The sequence below is a fragment of the Rhopalosiphum maidis genome, chromosome 2 (assembly GCF_003676215.2).
Source record: "Rhopalosiphum maidis isolate BTI-1 chromosome 2, ASM367621v3, whole genome shotgun sequence".
NCBI classification, from domain to species: Eukaryota; Metazoa; Arthropoda; class Insecta; order Hemiptera; family Aphididae; genus Rhopalosiphum; species Rhopalosiphum maidis.
In genome coordinates, this window is record NC_040878.1 from 55,159,403 (window position 1) to 55,177,917 (window position 18,515).

Below are 18,515 nucleotides of genomic sequence, written 5' to 3' on the forward strand. Positions count from 1 at the left end.
ATATTTGACACTGTTGTGTCATTATTTTCAAAAACAAGTAACCACTGTTGAAGCTATTTTACGGTTAGAACATTTTAGAAAGGGAGAAACCCTTACAGTTTCCTTTCCTATACACACATTTATAGGTATAAACCAATATTACACAATCTGTTTTGCATATCAATGGGCTATAAAAATACTATTATGAACTTACTGTTAGGTAATAAACTACTAGATAAGTGGGAAAAGTTTACATAAAAAAATTTTTTCTAATATATTAAACATTGACTTAATTATATTGACAGAAAGTATATTGATAAAATATCGGAATTTTGATAGCAATATTTAAATATATTTGATTTTATTGTGAAGTAAAATTTTTTAAAAATGTTACAATTGTTGTTTAAACTAAATATTCATAAACATCAATATATTAATTTTAATTCAAAATCTTGATGCTTTTATTAATAATTTTTAAAATACAATTGTAGTCATTGGAGTATAAAATCTAAAAATTGTTTACAATACATTAAGATTTTTTAAGTATAAAATAAAAACTAACTTAAACAGTTAATTATAATACACATTAAGCATACACGTCTTCACGGTCAGCACCAACTCCATCTCCATCTTCTAAAGATGAGAAATTCAAGAAATGGGCAGGCCTATGAATTTCATGATAAAATTCTTTTGGATTGGCTAATTGTAACTCATACTTCATGTTTGCATCATGTCTTACACCTATAATTTGAATAAAAGATATTAAAGGATCCTCAAATATTTGTAAAATACTGAATAATCATGATTAATGAGTATATTTATTAATATAAAATTAATGTGCAATTAGTTAAAGGTTAATAGTTTTTTATAAATTATAGTAATTTGTATTTACCCATAAAATTATAGTTCCACGATCCTTGAGCTGGTACCATAAAGAAACCAAGGAATCTGTCTGACAACAGCATTTGTACTTTTTCATAATGGCTAGGCAAGTAGCCTTTAGGATTATTACCTTTGTCAGTATTTTGTCGTCCCCATTCAAAACCACTACATTTAGAATAAATTAGATCAAAATTTAAAAAAAATTTAAGAATTTAATAATTATTTTTACCTTGGAGTCAATTTATAAGCTGTCAATGAGCATGAGCCTGGGGTAAAACTGCAAGTTATTATAACAGTTTTTTCTCCATCCCAAGCCGAATTATCAGACATAATTTTGGCATGGGTACTAATATCCTAAAATATAAAATATTTAATAAATAAATTAAAAAATACTGTTTTTAAATGTGAATTTACTTGTGGTGATAGTTGAGGTAGTTCATTAGGCTGTGTGTGTATCCAACCAAGTGGTTCCATGTCATTGAGATAATGATGGTTATTGGGTAACTGAGATGGTACATGTATGGTTTGATGCGTTCCCCACTGTGGAGGCATCACAAGACAACGGATTTCTTTCACTTGAGGATTATCAGGAGGACTCACACCATACAAGTATGCACAAATCTAAGACAGTTACACCATGTTAATTAAATGATTTTAAATACTGTAAAATATGTAAATGGAGTATATTCAATATACCTGAGCACGAAGATCAGAAATAGTAACAAACTTTTTGAGTATATTCTTAGGTAATATATATGTGTAACCAGTCTCTTTAATGTCATCAGATGATACATATATATGATTTGTACGTAAATGAAGATTTGTAGCAGATATTGCACGAACTCTCCATTCAGTCTTAGAGCTAAAAATAATATAATACATTTTTAATTGTTAAAACTTTTAAATCATATTTAAAATTATACCTGAAAGTTTGGGTTTCATAATTAGAAGTTGTGGAAGTAATAATATCATCTCCATGTTTATTCACTGTTCTAGTTGTTGTTGCTGTAAGTTGTGACTGTTCTTTAGTTTGTTTTTCAATCTCAGCAATTTGCTGCCTCTGTGCTGATGGTGCACTAATCTCCATTCCCAAAATAATATCACGAATTTCTGATTGTGTTAATGACGCAACATTCACGCTATGATAAAACAACAATTATTGTTTAATTAATTTTATGTTAAAAATTGGTAATTTAATCTTAAATATAAATACATACTTATTTTTTTTTCCATAATCAGCTAAAATCAAGTCCTTAAGTTGCACTTCAACCTTAATCCATTCGTCATCACTGAGGGTAGGCCAAATGTGATGTGGCTCAGTTATAGTTGTTTTGTCTGGTTTTAATATAACTTTGGTACGTTCAGTATTAACATGTAAAGCTCTTAATATTAATATTAAACGAGAAAATGCCTATAAAAAAAAAAAATTATTTTTATAGAAAATGAAATATTATAATACATTTGATATTATATTTATACCGTATAAGAAGATATTGTTTTAAGCCAATCATCATACAAATTGAAAAGAACCATCTGAGGTTCAGTTGCTTTTAGTATAAGGTCACCAAACTTCTCCACTTTCAAGCATGCTTGGAATGGAAGTTGTAACTCTGATCCTTTGATAACAATATTCGGGAAATCCAAAAGATGCACCTAAGATAAATAATGTATTTTTAGTGAGAATATATTACATTAACTAAAAGATAAATTTACCTCGAGAGGATCCAACATTCCTTTACGTGTAACAATAATTTGTTTAGGCTGTTCTTCAACAGGTAATGAACGGATCAAAGCTGCCACTTCTTCTGCTGTTTTCCATTTTGCTAACTAAAGACAATGAATTTAAGTCTTAAGGCTTAATAAATATTAAACAATAATATAAATTAATAAAATATTATTTACTTGTCCTAAACGTTTCTGACCGGCCCATACCGACGTATGAATAATTTTCAAAAATAGTTGTCCAGTACGTGGATTAAATATGAAAATTGCTCCATTAATAGGCTTAGTTGTTAAATTTCCTTCAAAAGTTTTATGAATTGTTACTCTGTAGACATTAGTATCGTCCACAAACCTTTAATCAGATAACATAATATATAATAGATTTAAATAAAATCATTAAAAATATTTATGAAAATATTATTTATTCTTCTTGCTATTAAACATAAGTATAATACAGTAAAACTTTGATTAACTCTCAGTCTATTATCTGTTAAGTTAAAAAAAAAAAGTGAACACGAGCAAGTGCAGTTTATCGCGGTAACTATGTAATATCTCTCATAAGCACGGAATATTTTTGCTTAAAAAAGAAAGCCTTGAAGAAGCAAAAAAATAATAAAAATGAGTTTATTTTAGGATACGTTTGAAATTATAATGGATATACATTGTAAAATATATATGATAACTGTTGATTTGATTAACTGCTATCATCCTGGTCATGACGATGATGGTTAATTTAAGTTTCATTGTATTTATACATTATTATTTATTTATAAATTATGAATAATAAGAATTACCAAATAATTTGATTGGAAAACAGTTCACCGTAATTTTGACTTGATAAGTATGGTTCTGTAGGTTCAGAAGAATACAATTGTAAAGCTTTCCGAATACGTTCTCTCAAGACATATAGAGCAGGATTCGCTTTCATAATTTTAGCCATAGCCTGTTGAATTAAAGGCTTGCAACCAGGGAACCAATTCCCATAAGCACTAAAACAATTAAATTTATATAAATAAAACAAATTCATTTTTTAGTATTATCAATATTAATATAGATTAATTAATGTCTGGGATAAAAATCAATATTTATCAAAATATATTATACATAATTACAAAATTACCTGTGCAAGTTGTATGCCAAATCTATTGCAATGAGTACACCAGTAGGAGATGGATATATAGACATGTTATCAGTAGTATAATCCAAAAATTTGGCTCTAGCATAACGCTCAACATCGTGTGAGTCATAGTCACCCCATCTAAGTTGGACATCTAACCAATATTTTTGTGTAGTTGTGTTGTCCATTGTATCCCTAAAATAAGTTATATAGATTTAGACAATATTAATAAAAAGATGTACATTTGTATTTTTTTTTATTTGAATTACTTTGAATCAGCCAAAAGTGAGGGTCTAGACACATTCCATTTATAAGCAGCAAAAAGTAAGATATCGGCACAAGATGAATTCATTTTATATGATTTACGTGGATGAATAGTCTCTTTTTGAACTGTTTCAATTTCTAATGCATCAAGTTCTTGATCAAAAACCTATAAAATCATATAGATATTAATTATAAAGTTTAAATAAGTTAAATACATGTTTTAAGTGGTTTAGTTTAAAAATATACTAACTTGACAAAGATCCATAACAATAGACTCATGGACTTTTTGCCACAAATGAGCTCTGAAAATTTGAATCAAGGAAATTTTGAGAGTAGGAATTTTACCATGCATAAATATTCCAGTCAAGTCAAGTTGAACTTGGAAACCAACATAAACATTAGCACGGTTGATAGTTGGTGACCACCATAATGTAAAACGACGATTAGGTATTTGATTCAAACCAGAACGTTGTGCATTCGTCAATTTTTTATACTTCATCGATTCTTCAAATCCAGATGCCTTTTCCCTAAAAATAAAAATTAATTAAACATAATAAAAAAAATTTATATAATATAAATTTTACCAAAATAAACCTTCCCAAGTTGGGAAATAGGTTCCTTTGAATAAAGTATGCTCTAATATACCCTCAACACCTCCCAAAGCTTGAATCATATCAGTTCGGTAATTGTTCAAATTCCATAATTTACCATCATGACGTTGGTGAGTCCACCAGAAAGGATTCTGTTTTAGAACCTGAATTAAAATACATATAATTTATTAATACCTATTATTTAATAATGTAATTATAGTTTATTGTCCATTAAATATAATTTATAATAATTAATATTTACTAATATTAAACATATTTCTTTTAAATTATTAGAATTATGACTTAATACCTATACAGCAAGATTTGTAAATTGTTGTTAATTTCACCTGATATTGTTTGAATTCTGTTCTAATTCTCCAGCCTTTATCATAAGCTAATGTATGTCTGTCTTTTTGAAACAAAGTATTTATTCTAGGTATTCCACGGTCCCAACTGTCTTCTAAATCTTCCAATGTTAAACGTCTGAAATTGAAAATCAAAAATATAGTAAAACTCAAACCATTATATATTTATATATTTCAGTTTAACCTATTTTGTGCATTTGCTTCTTGTCTTTTCAAAGCATATTCAGCCCATACTCTTTGGGAATCGATAAATTCTGATTCCCATGGTTGTATATAACGATATAAATTCGGAATTAACTGATCTTCATCATGACTCATGCCTGAACGAAAATGAGTAATGCCAACATCTGTTTGTTTTGACCATCTTAGATCAGACTAGAAAGAATTTGTTTATGTGCAATATAATATTTTTTAAACTTAAATTGTACTATTACTTACTTGAGGAATAAGAACATGACCCATGGATAACATTCCTAAACCACCAAGTTCTTTAGGTGTATAAAAAACCACTGGAGGGAATCTTGAAGGCATTTTGGAATTAAGACCAATTTTAATACGAGTTTGAATTTTGTTTTCACATTTCACCAGTAGATCCAAAAGTTCTTGTGTGTTCACTACAGCCTCTCGGAAATAAGTCATAAGGCCTATCAAAGCTGTATTCCATTTGTTAACAATCTATATTTAAAAATCAATTTTTATTAATTGTACATATTCAAGTATAATAATGATTAAAATTGTATTCAACCTTTGTAAATGTTGTTGATCCACTGGCCATTAATATTTGACGAACACGATTATGGAATCTTTGCAAAGATTCATCATCAACTCTCAAAAACGATTGAGCTGTTCTTTCCTTGGTGATTTCATTTTGTAAATTCCATATACCATCTCTATGAGTAAGTTCATCATGAATTGTTCGACACTAAAAATTATTTAATAAAAATTGAAGTGCACAATTTATATTTAGGATAATATATTAATCATCTTACTTTAGGTAAAATTCGACATTCGAAACCACTCATATTAAATAACAAATTAGGGTTATCTTTGGAATAAACGCTCACAAAACTATTTTCCCATTGTATGGTAGTTGTAGAACGGGGTAGTCTGTTTTTTATGTCCCAAAATACAGCTCGCCCTCTATTAAATTAAAAATTATCAACACAAATAAACTACCAATGTTTTTATAAAAACTTACAAATTAACATCATGTTTCATTAAGCGCATCCTAGCATCACGAGGCCAACACTTTTTATTATTATAACCAACTATGTTTTCATTATTTGGATCTGGATGTTCTGTTAAATAGCGTTGAATAAGATCTTTTGCTTCCTCAGCAGTAAATCTATTAAAAAGATATTCAATTATTTTTAAACATACTTTTGAATAGTTGATTTAAACTTAAAATTATACCATTTATTGTTACTTGATTAAATATTTAAAGATTTTTTACTATTTTCTGTTCATTAATCCATTAAAATCTTATTAATTTAATAAAAAAAAAGTATACACAATATTTTAATTAAAGTTATAGAATTTAAAAAATTAAAAAATATTTAGTCCAAAATACAGCAATACTGGTATGATAGTAGTAAGTGGTATATTAAATTTTACATAATTTTAAGTTGAATTAAAAAAATTAATATTTTTTACTATTTTTTATATAGTTAGGTTTATTTTACTCTTTGAACAACTTTAATTATGAAACTCCTTAATCATCTGTATATAGGAACAGTGAATACTTCATATTCCTCAATTAGTCAATAATAAATACCTTAAAAATATGTGTACTCGATCAATATATCGACAATAAAGACGAACTGGATGAGCTACTTCAGTAACAACATCTTGGAAAGTTAAGAAATCATTTGGCATTTGAGGTGGTCCCGCCATTTCTGAAGCTCTTTGTAATCCCAAAACTAACAAATCCAAAACCAATCCATAGTATTGAACAATAAATGATGAAAATTGTAAACCTCGAACTATACCATAACTATTAGTATGGTTCATATCCTGTAATTTTGTACATATTTAAAAATTTGTAACAACATATTATATTTTTTGTCATAAATTGTTTTTTAAACAAACCTTATAATTAATTATAACATTGCTTTTGGCAGTCATATAATCAGCAATATTATGATCAACAATTAATCTTAACAATCTGTTAAGTAATGTTAAATCAATTTTTTCATAAATTTTTTCAAATTTGGATTCAAGTAATACATTGCATTCCCCTTCACTGACATCCCATACATCTTGTAAATTATTTACACCTATATGAAAATAAATGTAGTCATTGTTGAAAAAAAAATTATTATCAAAAAAATTATTCATAACAATAAAATATAATTTACCTTGACACCATTTATACACAAGTAATGGGGGAGGTTCAGTATCAGAAGGTTTAATCCACGGTGGAAACAATCGTCGTTTATCAGCTTCATACCATAAATATTGATCCAAATAGGCATCAGTTATTTTTTCTAATGGTTCAACATCATAAACAGGAACTAGGTGAGAATACAAATCCATAAACTCTATACCAACCTGGAAAAGATTAGTTAATTCATTTTATTAGTACTATAATATTCAGAAACAAACACATAAATGTTATATTATATTTTTTTACATATAAAATACATCATGAAATAAGTCACAATATAATTTTTTTTTATCAAATTTTAGTGATTACTCTGTTTAGGGAGAGAACATACACATTTTGTGTATCTCTAAATGACACCATATCATCGAAACAGATTTCACTATGGCTAGATGTGAAGATATGCAAAAGAACCAATTTTTGTTGGTCCACAGTGCATTCTTTCATAATACACACATATAATATTATTAACAAGTAAAATAAAATTAGAATTTGCAATTGAGTAAATTATGTTTAATTACAATATTAAAAGAATAATAGAAAATATAACCTTTGTTTTTAAAATCAAAAATTGATCATAACAAAATAGTTATTAATTATTTATAGTAATTTTTTTATTGTTTTGAGTAGTAAATACAATTCATCATTGATTGTAGGTGTAGTTAAAAAAATATTTATTTAATCTGAGTGCCATTTACCATTTAACTGCAGTACTACATCTTTTTCTCAAAAAAGTTTCTTTTGAGTAATATTAATTAAGATACCTTTAATATTTCCTCTGTTCAAAATGAGATTGTGACTCGGTGACCAACTTGTGTGCATGGCTTTACTACACAGCAAGCGTACAAATAGTTGACTCGATGGGGTTGACAAATGGGTGTTATCTGTTACACCTCTCGACGAAAACTGATCGCCGCCAAGTCATGATCTCATTTTGAACAGAGTAAATATTAAAGGTATCTTGATTAACATTACTCAAAAGAAACTTTTTTGAATATTAGTCAAATATTACATTCATGTTTATACAATAATATAATGGTAGATTAAAATATTTTTCTCTATAATATTTAGTTCAGAAAATAATTTTGTCCAAACAACATTTATATTAACAGATCACTGACCACGTTAAAAATAAATGCTATCTGTCTGTATTCATTAATACAGATATCAGACCCCTGTGCTAATCATCATAACTAAATTTTTATACAATTTGCTCAGTTACGCGCATTTTCCTATTGGTTTCAAAATAGACACATCACAGATGGAATCTATTAAAAACACAATAGTTGGGCATCATTCTGCATCCAATTTCAGAGCCCCTACGCAATTCATCATTAATTATTATTGTTATTAAAAACAATTATATATTATATTATTTAAGTTGTAAAAATATAACATGTTTTATCTCAGCAATATATTATATAATAAAGTTTATTGTTCTATTTCTACATATTTCTCAAGACTTAATAATTTTTGCTATGCAGATTACAGGTAACTTGATCAATATTATTTATAAAGAACTTTTTTGAATATTGGCATACAATTAATTGTTGCTAATTTAATAATATATAAAAATAGACTGAAATAATGCCTTATTAATTAGTTCAGATATAAAATGTTGTCCAAACAACATTTATATTAACAGATCACTGACCATGTTAAAAATAAATGCTATCTGTCTATATTCATTAATACAGATATCAGACCCCTGTGCTAATCATCATAACTAGTTTTAAAAATATGCTCAGTTACGCGCATTTTCCTATTGGTTTCAAAATAGACACATCACGGACGAAATCTATTAAAAACACAATAGTTGGGCATCATTCTGCATCCAATTTCAGAGCCCCTACGCAATTCATCATTGATTATTAAATACTATCACAGAATCTTATATTTAATAAAATAGAATAAATAATTCTTATGATATATCAGCATTATATTATTATTATTATTAGTATAATTAGCTATCTTATAACACATGCCGATGACATTGTAATTATAGTATATGTCTATCACTAGGAACATTCTACCGATGTAGCAATTTCAGCAAATATATTAATTATATGTTAATAATATCACTGATTGTCATTTAAAAGTTGTATTGTATAGAACAGGGGTCCGGAACCTCTTCATGTGAATGAGCCATTATTCAAATTATTGCAAAATCATAATTTTCAAAGAGCACTTGTTAAGATAAAAAAAATAAAATATGTCATCATAGTACAAAAACTAATTAATATACATATTTCACTAACATTTTTTATCAGGAATTAGTAGGCATCATAAATATAATAATAAGTTTTGAAAAATTATTCCATTATAATAAAATCAAATTTTAAGTTATACTTTATTGGTTTCGATATTAATGCATACTCCAAAGAGCTGCAGATTACAAGTCAAAGAACTGCAGGTTCCTAGCTCCTAATCTAAAACATATACACAAGCAAAATCCCAATACTTGAGATTGTATGGAAATTATATTTGCCAAGTGTATTGTTAGTTGATTACAAACATTTAATAGTGTAACAGGTATCTTGAAAAAAATATTTAAAATGTTACTCAAAGAATAGTATTTTCTTCTCAAAACCTTTTATTAAGAAAATGAATAACATAATATGGAACTGATTTCAATAATTAAATACCATAAGATAATAATAAATTTTAAGTTATCATTTGAACATGTTTGCAATAGCACTGCACATATTCCAGAAGAGCATGAATATTAAGGTGGCTATGGGTCATATATGATATGATAGTCATATAATCTATGTCGGTTTTGTAAGTTATAAAAGCATATCACTTAATAATTTTACATTAATTTCAATCCATTTTCTTAGAAATGTAAAACAAAATTACTCACTTCTTTAAATGTTCTTTGAGTTAATAAATGACGTTTTATTCTTGAAAGAGCTTCATGAGGATTATCATAAGCCTGTTCAATTAATCCTAATTCTTCTCTTTGGCTTTGATTTAAACGTGACTTTACACTATACAAAATAATTAATAATGTAGAAAAATAATCGAAGTAGATTTTTTTAAAGGTAATATAATTATAATATAATGTATTTTATTACCTGTAAGCCTCTTTTAAACGCTCAAGAGCTAAAATTAACAATTTAGTATCATGTTTATATGAAAGAGGAGGAAATGGTATTGGAGCAAAGCGTCGAGATTCTAACCAATGAACAGTTGTAGTGTAAATAGCTACAGCTTCTTCGGGAGAAATGTAAGGTCCATCCTAAAATATAATACATGCATATATAAATAAATGATGATGGAAATAAATAAATCATTAAATTATACTTTAAGATAATTATGTTGACGCTCTTGTTCAGCTTTTAAGTATAATCTAGTTAAACGACCTAAATTCTTTTTACACACAGTCTTATCAACTGTAGCACCTCTACGAATACGTTCTCTATTATAATGTGCTGTATTTGTCCACCAATCAGCTTTCATTTTTACATAACGAAGAATCATATTTTCAATTGGAGTTGGTAATCCGGGAACCTAAAAGAAATAATATACATTTTTATAGTAAAAAATTGATAAAATTTCTTTTAAATGTTTTACCTTCCACGGAATATTAGCTTTCCAACATCTCCATGCTTCAGATAAATGCTGCAAAATTGTTCTAGCTTTATTTTGTTTAATACCTTCTGGCATCATATCAACAATATCATGCATGACCTAAATAAATAAAATATTATTTAGAATAAATTAATTTAAAAAATAGAAAGAAATAATAATAATTAAATATTTACAGAGGCACGAAGTTCTAAATCAAAATGACTCTCAACACGTTGTTTAGTAACAGTTTTTGCAACTCCTTTAGAATGTCTTCCTTCAAACTGACGAGACAGTAAATTACCTAACCATCTTTCTAATAATGGTGTTATACCTCGCATAAAAAATAACCATACACGCCAACCTGGTGCCCAAAATCCACAACCTGGACCTTTGCCTACTGGTCCCTAAAATTTAAAAAATATTTTATTATAAATGTAATATTGTTTCATAAAATAAAATTATTACAATGTGATAAAATAACTTACAGTATTAAATCGATAGTAAATAAGATGTTTTAGATCTTTACACATACGTATTTGTCTCATAAGTTTGTACTTATAACGATACATGCCAGTCAATTGTCCAACATGTGCAAATACATATTGTAGTCCATCAGCTAATTGAAATGCATCAATATTGTTTAATCTGTACTGTACATGTGAATCAATGATCAGTTTTGTTAAACGAAGAATTTCTCGACACAAATGAAAAGCTAACAAAATAAATTAACACATTTAATCATAAATAGCTTATAAGATATTTTAATCAAAATATACCATTTCCAAATCTTGATTTTTTCCTTTCTTTAGTTGTAAGTGTTTTCACTGGTTTCAAATTAAAATTGTAATCCAGATGCAAGTAATTAAGATTTTTACGATGAATTAAAAGGTTTAACATATTATATCCTTGCCTGCATACTTGTAAACCAGCTTCTACCCAATCTAATGTTGTAGTTTGGAAAAACTTAGTAAATTTAAATGATCGGAATAAATATCTAATAATAAGATAAAAATAAAAATTATTAATAGGTATAGATATTAAATATAAATTTTAAAAAATTAGTAAATTCTGTAATCCAAACCTTTTTTTTTGTGGTTTAGGTGGTCGATGTTTCAAAGCATTTAATACATAATATTTCAAAAGTTTTTGATAGCTAACACGAACTTTGACAGGTTGTCCAGGTGGACAATGTTCTCTATACCAACTCTTAACTAAAGGTACATCAATAGCTCTTCTACAACGGCCTAAAAACATAGAAAAAAAAAAAAAAATGACAATAAGTATTTAACACATTAATTGTCATGCGATTGACAGTGTCCACATGACATTAGGATAAAACATTATTTTTAATGGAAGCCAGCAGTCACAATATGTTATTGTTTATACTTTTCTATGGTGCTACAATAATAAACTAAAAAAAGAATAGTAGTGTAGCAGGAATAATCACAATTTTTTTTGATGAAATAAACATATTTTCAAATGTTTTTTTAAATAAAATAGGATATTATACAAATAAAGAATGACAAAAAAATTATTTGGTATGTAAATAATACATATTGTGTGACTGCGGGCTATTAGTCAATGTGTTAATAAGTTATTAATTGTTGATAAAAATAATTAATGTTATTAAAAAATATATTCTAACCTGAGCGCATATTAAATGGTCTAGGAGCCCATAATAATGCAATTCCATTTGCTGTATTATCGGTATAAACAGGAGTTTCTTGTAAAAATGGCTGAACTTCAGGCGGTAGTTCAAATTCTTCATCATCATCAAAAATAGGTTCATTGACCTACGAAGATTATAATATATCAATATGTTAATTAAAGAATAATGTAATATTTATAATAACATTTTTCATTTTTCAGCTAAGCAAAGCAATAAATATTTGATAATAAGAATGTTTAAATTAAAAAAAAAATCAATAATGGTTTAGAATGTTAATCAATTCAAAGTAAATAATTGTCAATTAATAGAAAAATGTAATACATTATATTAAGAGAAGTAGGTATATTAAGAATTTGACATTTAAAATTATATAACACTTATTAATTTTTAAAATTAATGTTTAAATAAAATAAGTGGTAGAGGTGATAATAATGTAATAAATACCTTGACTGAATGTCTGTGAGATATAGGATTTATTAAAGGATCAAAATAAAATGCCGGCAAGTCTGGATCTTCAGTTTTAATGTACACAACATTTGGAGCATGATACCTAAAATCCAATACAACAATCTTAATAATTTTCTAAGAATACACATTGTGATATTTAAAAGAAAATTTTATTAAACCACTTCATTGATTTTTAATATTAATATGAACATGAAAATAAATATTAAAAAAAAAATTTTAATTTTTATAATTTGAGCATGACTTAATAATCAAATGATTATAAAATATTATGCGTAATGATCTCAAAGTATATTTATTTAAAGATATTTCTTAAATCTTCTAATAAAACAAAACAAACTTATAAATACTTAAAAAATTTCTATTAAGAGCATTTTGTTCAGGTATGTAGTTTTGTCCAAACAACATTTACAATAACAGATCACTGACCATGTTAAAAATAAATGCTATCTGTCTGTATTCATGAATACAGATATCAGACCCCTGTGCTAATCATCATAACAAAATATGCTCAGTAGTGCGTATTTTCCTATTGGTCTTAAAATAGACATATCACAGACAAAATCCATTAAAAAACCAATAATTGGGCATCATTTTGCATCCAATATCAGAGCCCCTACGCAATTCATCACAGCTTTTAAAAGACTAATTTAAAAAAATATTTCTTGTATTGTTTTTAGGATGGTGATAATACATGCAGGTTTGGTCTCCTTGATGTTACTAAAAAATATTCCTTAAAATATTAAATAAATTGTTCATAACTATCAGCGCTAAATTAGATTGTCTTTTATCTAACTTGCTTCAACGATTATGTAAATTAATATTACACACATTAGTAAAAACTACAAATATTTTTATGAAGTTTTCAAAACTTATGTGTTAATTTTAAAAACGTTTAATGTAAAATTGTGTATTAAAATGTATAAAAAAATAAATTATTCTTAATAGAGAAAGCTTACCAAGATAAATGAACATAATGTGGAAGGTTATTGTATAAATATGGAAATGCAATTCTGTATTCAGTTCTTACAGGTTGTCTTATGATAATTTTATTGATATCATTAAATTCATTCCAATCTTCGTCACGAACAAAACTAAAAAGTAAAGAATTTATAAAATATTGCTAAAATACACATATAAAAGTTAACAACTTACGATGGATTTGAATCCTTGATAAGTGGTTCAAATTTTGGTCCTCCAGGAATAGCCATATTTAATGCTTTAGCAGTAAAGAACGACTTTGGGTCAAATAAATAAAAGTAATTATCATCAACAAGATCAGTTAAAAGTTGATTAGCTAATCTATATAATGTAGCCATCTGTGGTAAAGTTAAATTCCATTTACGATAAGTAGATCCGTTAACATGTCTAAAATGTTTTTAAATTAATTGATTAAATATAAAAATTATTCAGACAAAAGCAGTTGAGATAAATTAACATAATTTTAAATTAATTATATTATTTGTTGTATACCTTGTGTTAACAAGTGGTTTATGATCATAAAACCATTTAGCTACAGCGGCATCTTCTTCAGTATCCAAGTCAATCTGAATAGCTTCCAAAGGTTCAACATCTAAAACATTGTCAGCATAATCTAAGGGTGGCTCTTCATCATCAAATGGAGGAAAACGCATCCGCTTAAAATGACGTCTGTCACGTTTTTCTCTTCTCATCATTATCCACATAGTTCTTAATTGAAAATAAATGATAAATAGGTATATTTATTTAATTAAAATAATATAAGAAATAAATTTACTTACCCCCATTGAGCAATATAAACTGGTTCAATAACCCATGGAATTTCATTAACAAAAGTAATTGCACCAGTTATATGATATAAAACTTTTACATCACGAATCTGTTCCCATGGCATAGGCATATTTTCCAATAATTTTAAAACAGCATGTGGCATATATTTTAGAGCTCTAAATATAAATATTACTTTTAGTATATTTATTAATCAAACAATTTTTTATATATATATTAAAATCATAATAGGTACATAATAATTATTAATCATATTAAGTAAATTATTGTTATTAATTTTAATTTTAATACTTAATATATTTTTTAAACATTTGGATTTATTATTATATTCTTAATTATACATAAATAAATATATTCAGAAATAATTAAACAATCAGACTTGAGACTTACTGTATATTTCATAATTGTATTTGATATATATTAAAAATTTAAATTGATACTAATATATTTAATAATTACTAGCCTTTAATTTTAAAATTTCCTATCTCAGAAATGGAAATAAAATCAAAAACGCTGTAATGGCAGGAAAAATATGTTTCGTGCACAATACCAACCATCGTGGTGAGTGTCAGTATGCCAGTACTTTTATCTTAGAAACGCCATAGTGCCCAAAACAACACATTACTAATTTAGTTTGAATTATTTTCAAGTTCTAATATATATGCATATAGTTTATAAACACTGGTTACACAATAGTTTTTTTTTTTGTTTCTATGCATCATAACTATTAACTATAATATGATTATTGAATTTAAATTTTACAGTTAACCAATTTATTTGTACATGAACTAGAAATATTATTTTTTTATACTCTAGATTTTTGACAAAAAAATGTGAGTGATGATTAATTGAAAATTCTATAGTTTAATTTGACATAATTCTTTTAAAAATATTTTTTATACACATATGTTCTTTTATAAGCACATAGTATATGATTAGAAAACCAATAAAATTAACTAGTATCAAGTTTCAAAAATGAATCAAGAGAAATAATATATCGAACAATAAAATGTATTTCTTATATAACTAAAATGGAGAATTTTTTCAAAAAGCTATGAACTAATGAAGTTAGGTTATTGAAGTCTTGTATCCAAAATCAGTTTTTAAAATAAATAAGATTTAAGCAATTACTGTTTTTTATTTTACATACCCTAAATAAACTCTTTTATCATGACGATACTTTCGACTGCTCATGTCACCATGATCCCTGATTATTTTACGTATATGTTCAGGGGGCATGTCTTCTTTTTGTGCATCAACAAAACCAAATTTACGTTTAGCTGCAAATCTTTTGGATTGAATTTGTTGCCATTTTTGTGCTATATAATTCCAAAAGTTAAATAATAATCATGAATAACAGAGTTACCTATAGGATAATTAATTTGAATAAAACAATTAGTCAAAATTACATTTTTCTTGTAATTTTTCTTCACTTAATGGTTCAGGTATTCTGTGAGGTGGGGCTGAGGACATCTGATGCATAGCCATTTGCTGAGCAACATGCATGTGAGCATGTACAGCTGCTGCCTGTGCATGAGCAGCCTGAGCTTGAGCTTGTGCTTGCACAGCAGCAATTTGTTGCTGTTGCTGAATGATCTGAGCCCATGGGTGTCCACCCAGCATAAATGGTGGAATAGACATATTCTTTTAAAATTAAAATAAATAAATATAATTGTTGTATAACATAATATTCAACTGTATTTAATTATTATATGTAACATTATATTCACTATTCATAGTGTATAACCATGCAAACAAAAAAATAAATAACTTACTTTTTAAATTGAGTTTACGCAGATGAGATGAACTATTACATCTTACATTAAATCATTAATTCGAGTAAAAATAGCACAAATAAATTAATACCAAAATGTACAAACTAAGAAAACGCGAGTTTCTAGTTTATACAAACAGAACGAAACGTCGGAACTCTAAACAGTCGGGGACACTCGGAACGTCGGTAAACGCATAATGTAATCATACCGACGCATTTATAATGTCCCATAACAAAGATATTATACACACGGTAATAAGCATAAATGTTGTACTAGAGTCTTTGGAAGTGATAAACTAAAGAAATTGGCGGTAAAAACTATTTCAATTTAAGTTTTGTATATTTTTTCTTTAGATTTAACCACGATTGAAGATATATTTTTAATCGTGGAATTAACCCACGAACATTAGAGAAAGAACGCCGAAACACGGCCGGGCGAAGCGAAAAAACATAGTCCGGAATTATCGCATTCCGCCAGAATGCACGTCGGACCGTAATGATGACGTTTTTATATGAAGAGCATAGGAAATTTATTGTTTTTTTAATATTATATTCTAAATAGTAAATGGTGTAACTTATGAATAATTATTATAGAGCGTTTTTTTAAGACAAAATTGTTCTCAATCAAATACAAGTGTTTCCAATAATATACGACTTCTAGAAAAAGAGATATAGTTGTTTAAAAATGCATTCGAATTATTTATATATAATAATATATCTATAGGTAATTATATAATATTATAATATCAATTCATGAGTTTTATTACGGTTTATTAATCACTGTACATATAAAACGTTAATAAAACGAAATTTGTTATGTCTATAATACACTGTTTGTAAAACTGATAACCGTTATAAAATTTGAAGCCTGCTTATTAAACGGCCGCCTAATTTTCGGTTAGCAAAACATTTTATATTCATTAATTCGTTATAAAGAATTTATATTGTATTATGAATAAGAATTTTGATTTCTAAATAATAAACTAGAATAATAGTTACAGAAAAAATTTATAAAAAATAATTTGTATTTTATTAAGAATAACAACTAAATATTAAACATAATCGAGTATCGAGACATAAATAATTAATAGGTATCAAGTATACTAATAAATGATACTATTTATTGATTCGAAATTCAAAATTTAAAAATTTTTAATTACAAAAACATGTACAACTTAAAGTAGTTATATTAAATACAACAATACTACTACATACATACTAATTACTAATAGTACATTATTTTTGACATTATGTTTAGTTTTTACATGTTGTAAATCAAAATATTTATATGATTAAATTAAATTTGTGATACCACCATATTGCTGACCAGTCCCATGATTTCCTGAGGTCCGTGTAGATCGTCCTCGCACTTAATCGCAATTGTGTTCAACTTCTGTTTCAGAGCTACACGTCCTTCAGTCATCTGTATAAACGAATATCGTACGAGATTGAGTGGTAGACATAATAAGAATATAAACCGTTCTAGGGATGATTAGTAAGTTATATTAATACTTTATTCATCTTATACTCAAAGACACAGTATTTTAGGCCCTACTATACTTATACTGTATAAGTATAACATATTATATTAACATTTATTAATATTTTGTCATATGTATGAGTGTACGAGTATGACTGTATAAAGTACCTAATTATACGTGTTTCCACCACTTGTATAACTGTTAAGTGTTGGTGTATTTTGGTATTCAGTGAATCTAATAAATTAATAAATATTATCAAAAAATTCATAACGTATAATTTATATAATTAAATGTTAAGTTTAACGCTCTGCACAAATCACAATAAACCAGACAAGTGGGATATTACTTATCATTCCAATGACTAAGTTTAAAAGCGAAAATTAACAACGCCAAAGATTATTGAGTACCTACCTACCTATACTATAAAAATAAAATATTAAGTTTTTAGGCTTTTAAAATTAGCTACATTTCAATAGCATGTACA

At 26.7% G+C, this 18,515-nt stretch overlaps 1 protein-coding gene across 2 annotated transcripts; it reads right to left on the reverse strand.

The window, feature by feature from the left end:
• Window positions 1-388: 388 nt before the first annotated feature.
• On the reverse strand, window positions 389-16,721 carry LOC113554820 (pre-mRNA-processing-splicing factor 8). Of its 2 annotated transcripts, XM_026958868.1 has the most exons (41): window positions 16,552-16,721; window positions 16,186-16,420; window positions 15,927-16,095; window positions 14,770-14,934; window positions 14,483-14,698; window positions 14,165-14,377; window positions 13,969-14,103; window positions 12,989-13,094; window positions 12,521-12,668; window positions 11,957-12,119; window positions 11,652-11,869; window positions 11,361-11,587; window positions 11,070-11,279; window positions 10,879-10,995; window positions 10,609-10,815; window positions 10,380-10,543; window positions 10,166-10,292; window positions 7,277-7,469; window positions 7,008-7,195; window positions 6,694-6,932; window positions 6,118-6,264; window positions 5,909-6,059; window positions 5,665-5,841; window positions 5,358-5,594; window positions 5,104-5,294; window positions 4,902-5,037; window positions 4,549-4,718; window positions 4,215-4,491; window positions 3,970-4,130; window positions 3,704-3,895; window positions 3,378-3,572; window positions 2,764-2,935; window positions 2,575-2,688; window positions 2,341-2,514; window positions 2,079-2,272; window positions 1,785-2,000; window positions 1,558-1,723; window positions 1,276-1,482; window positions 1,091-1,215; window positions 872-1,026; window positions 566-720 (listed from the first exon to the last, which is right to left on the reverse strand). In XM_026958868.1, the coding sequence occupies exons 2-41, from the start codon at window positions 16,415-16,417 to the stop codon at window positions 566-568; spliced, it is 7,149 nt and encodes a 2,382-aa protein (XP_026814669.1). In that variant the 5' UTR covers window positions 16,418-16,420; window positions 16,552-16,721. The 2 variants fall into 2 exon arrangements, with proteins under 2 accessions (XP_026814671.1, XP_026814669.1); XM_026958870.1 differs by lacking the exon at window positions 16,552-16,721 and having other exon boundaries at window positions 389-720; window positions 16,186-16,417.
• Between the last annotated feature and the right edge of the window lie 1,794 nt (window positions 16,722-18,515).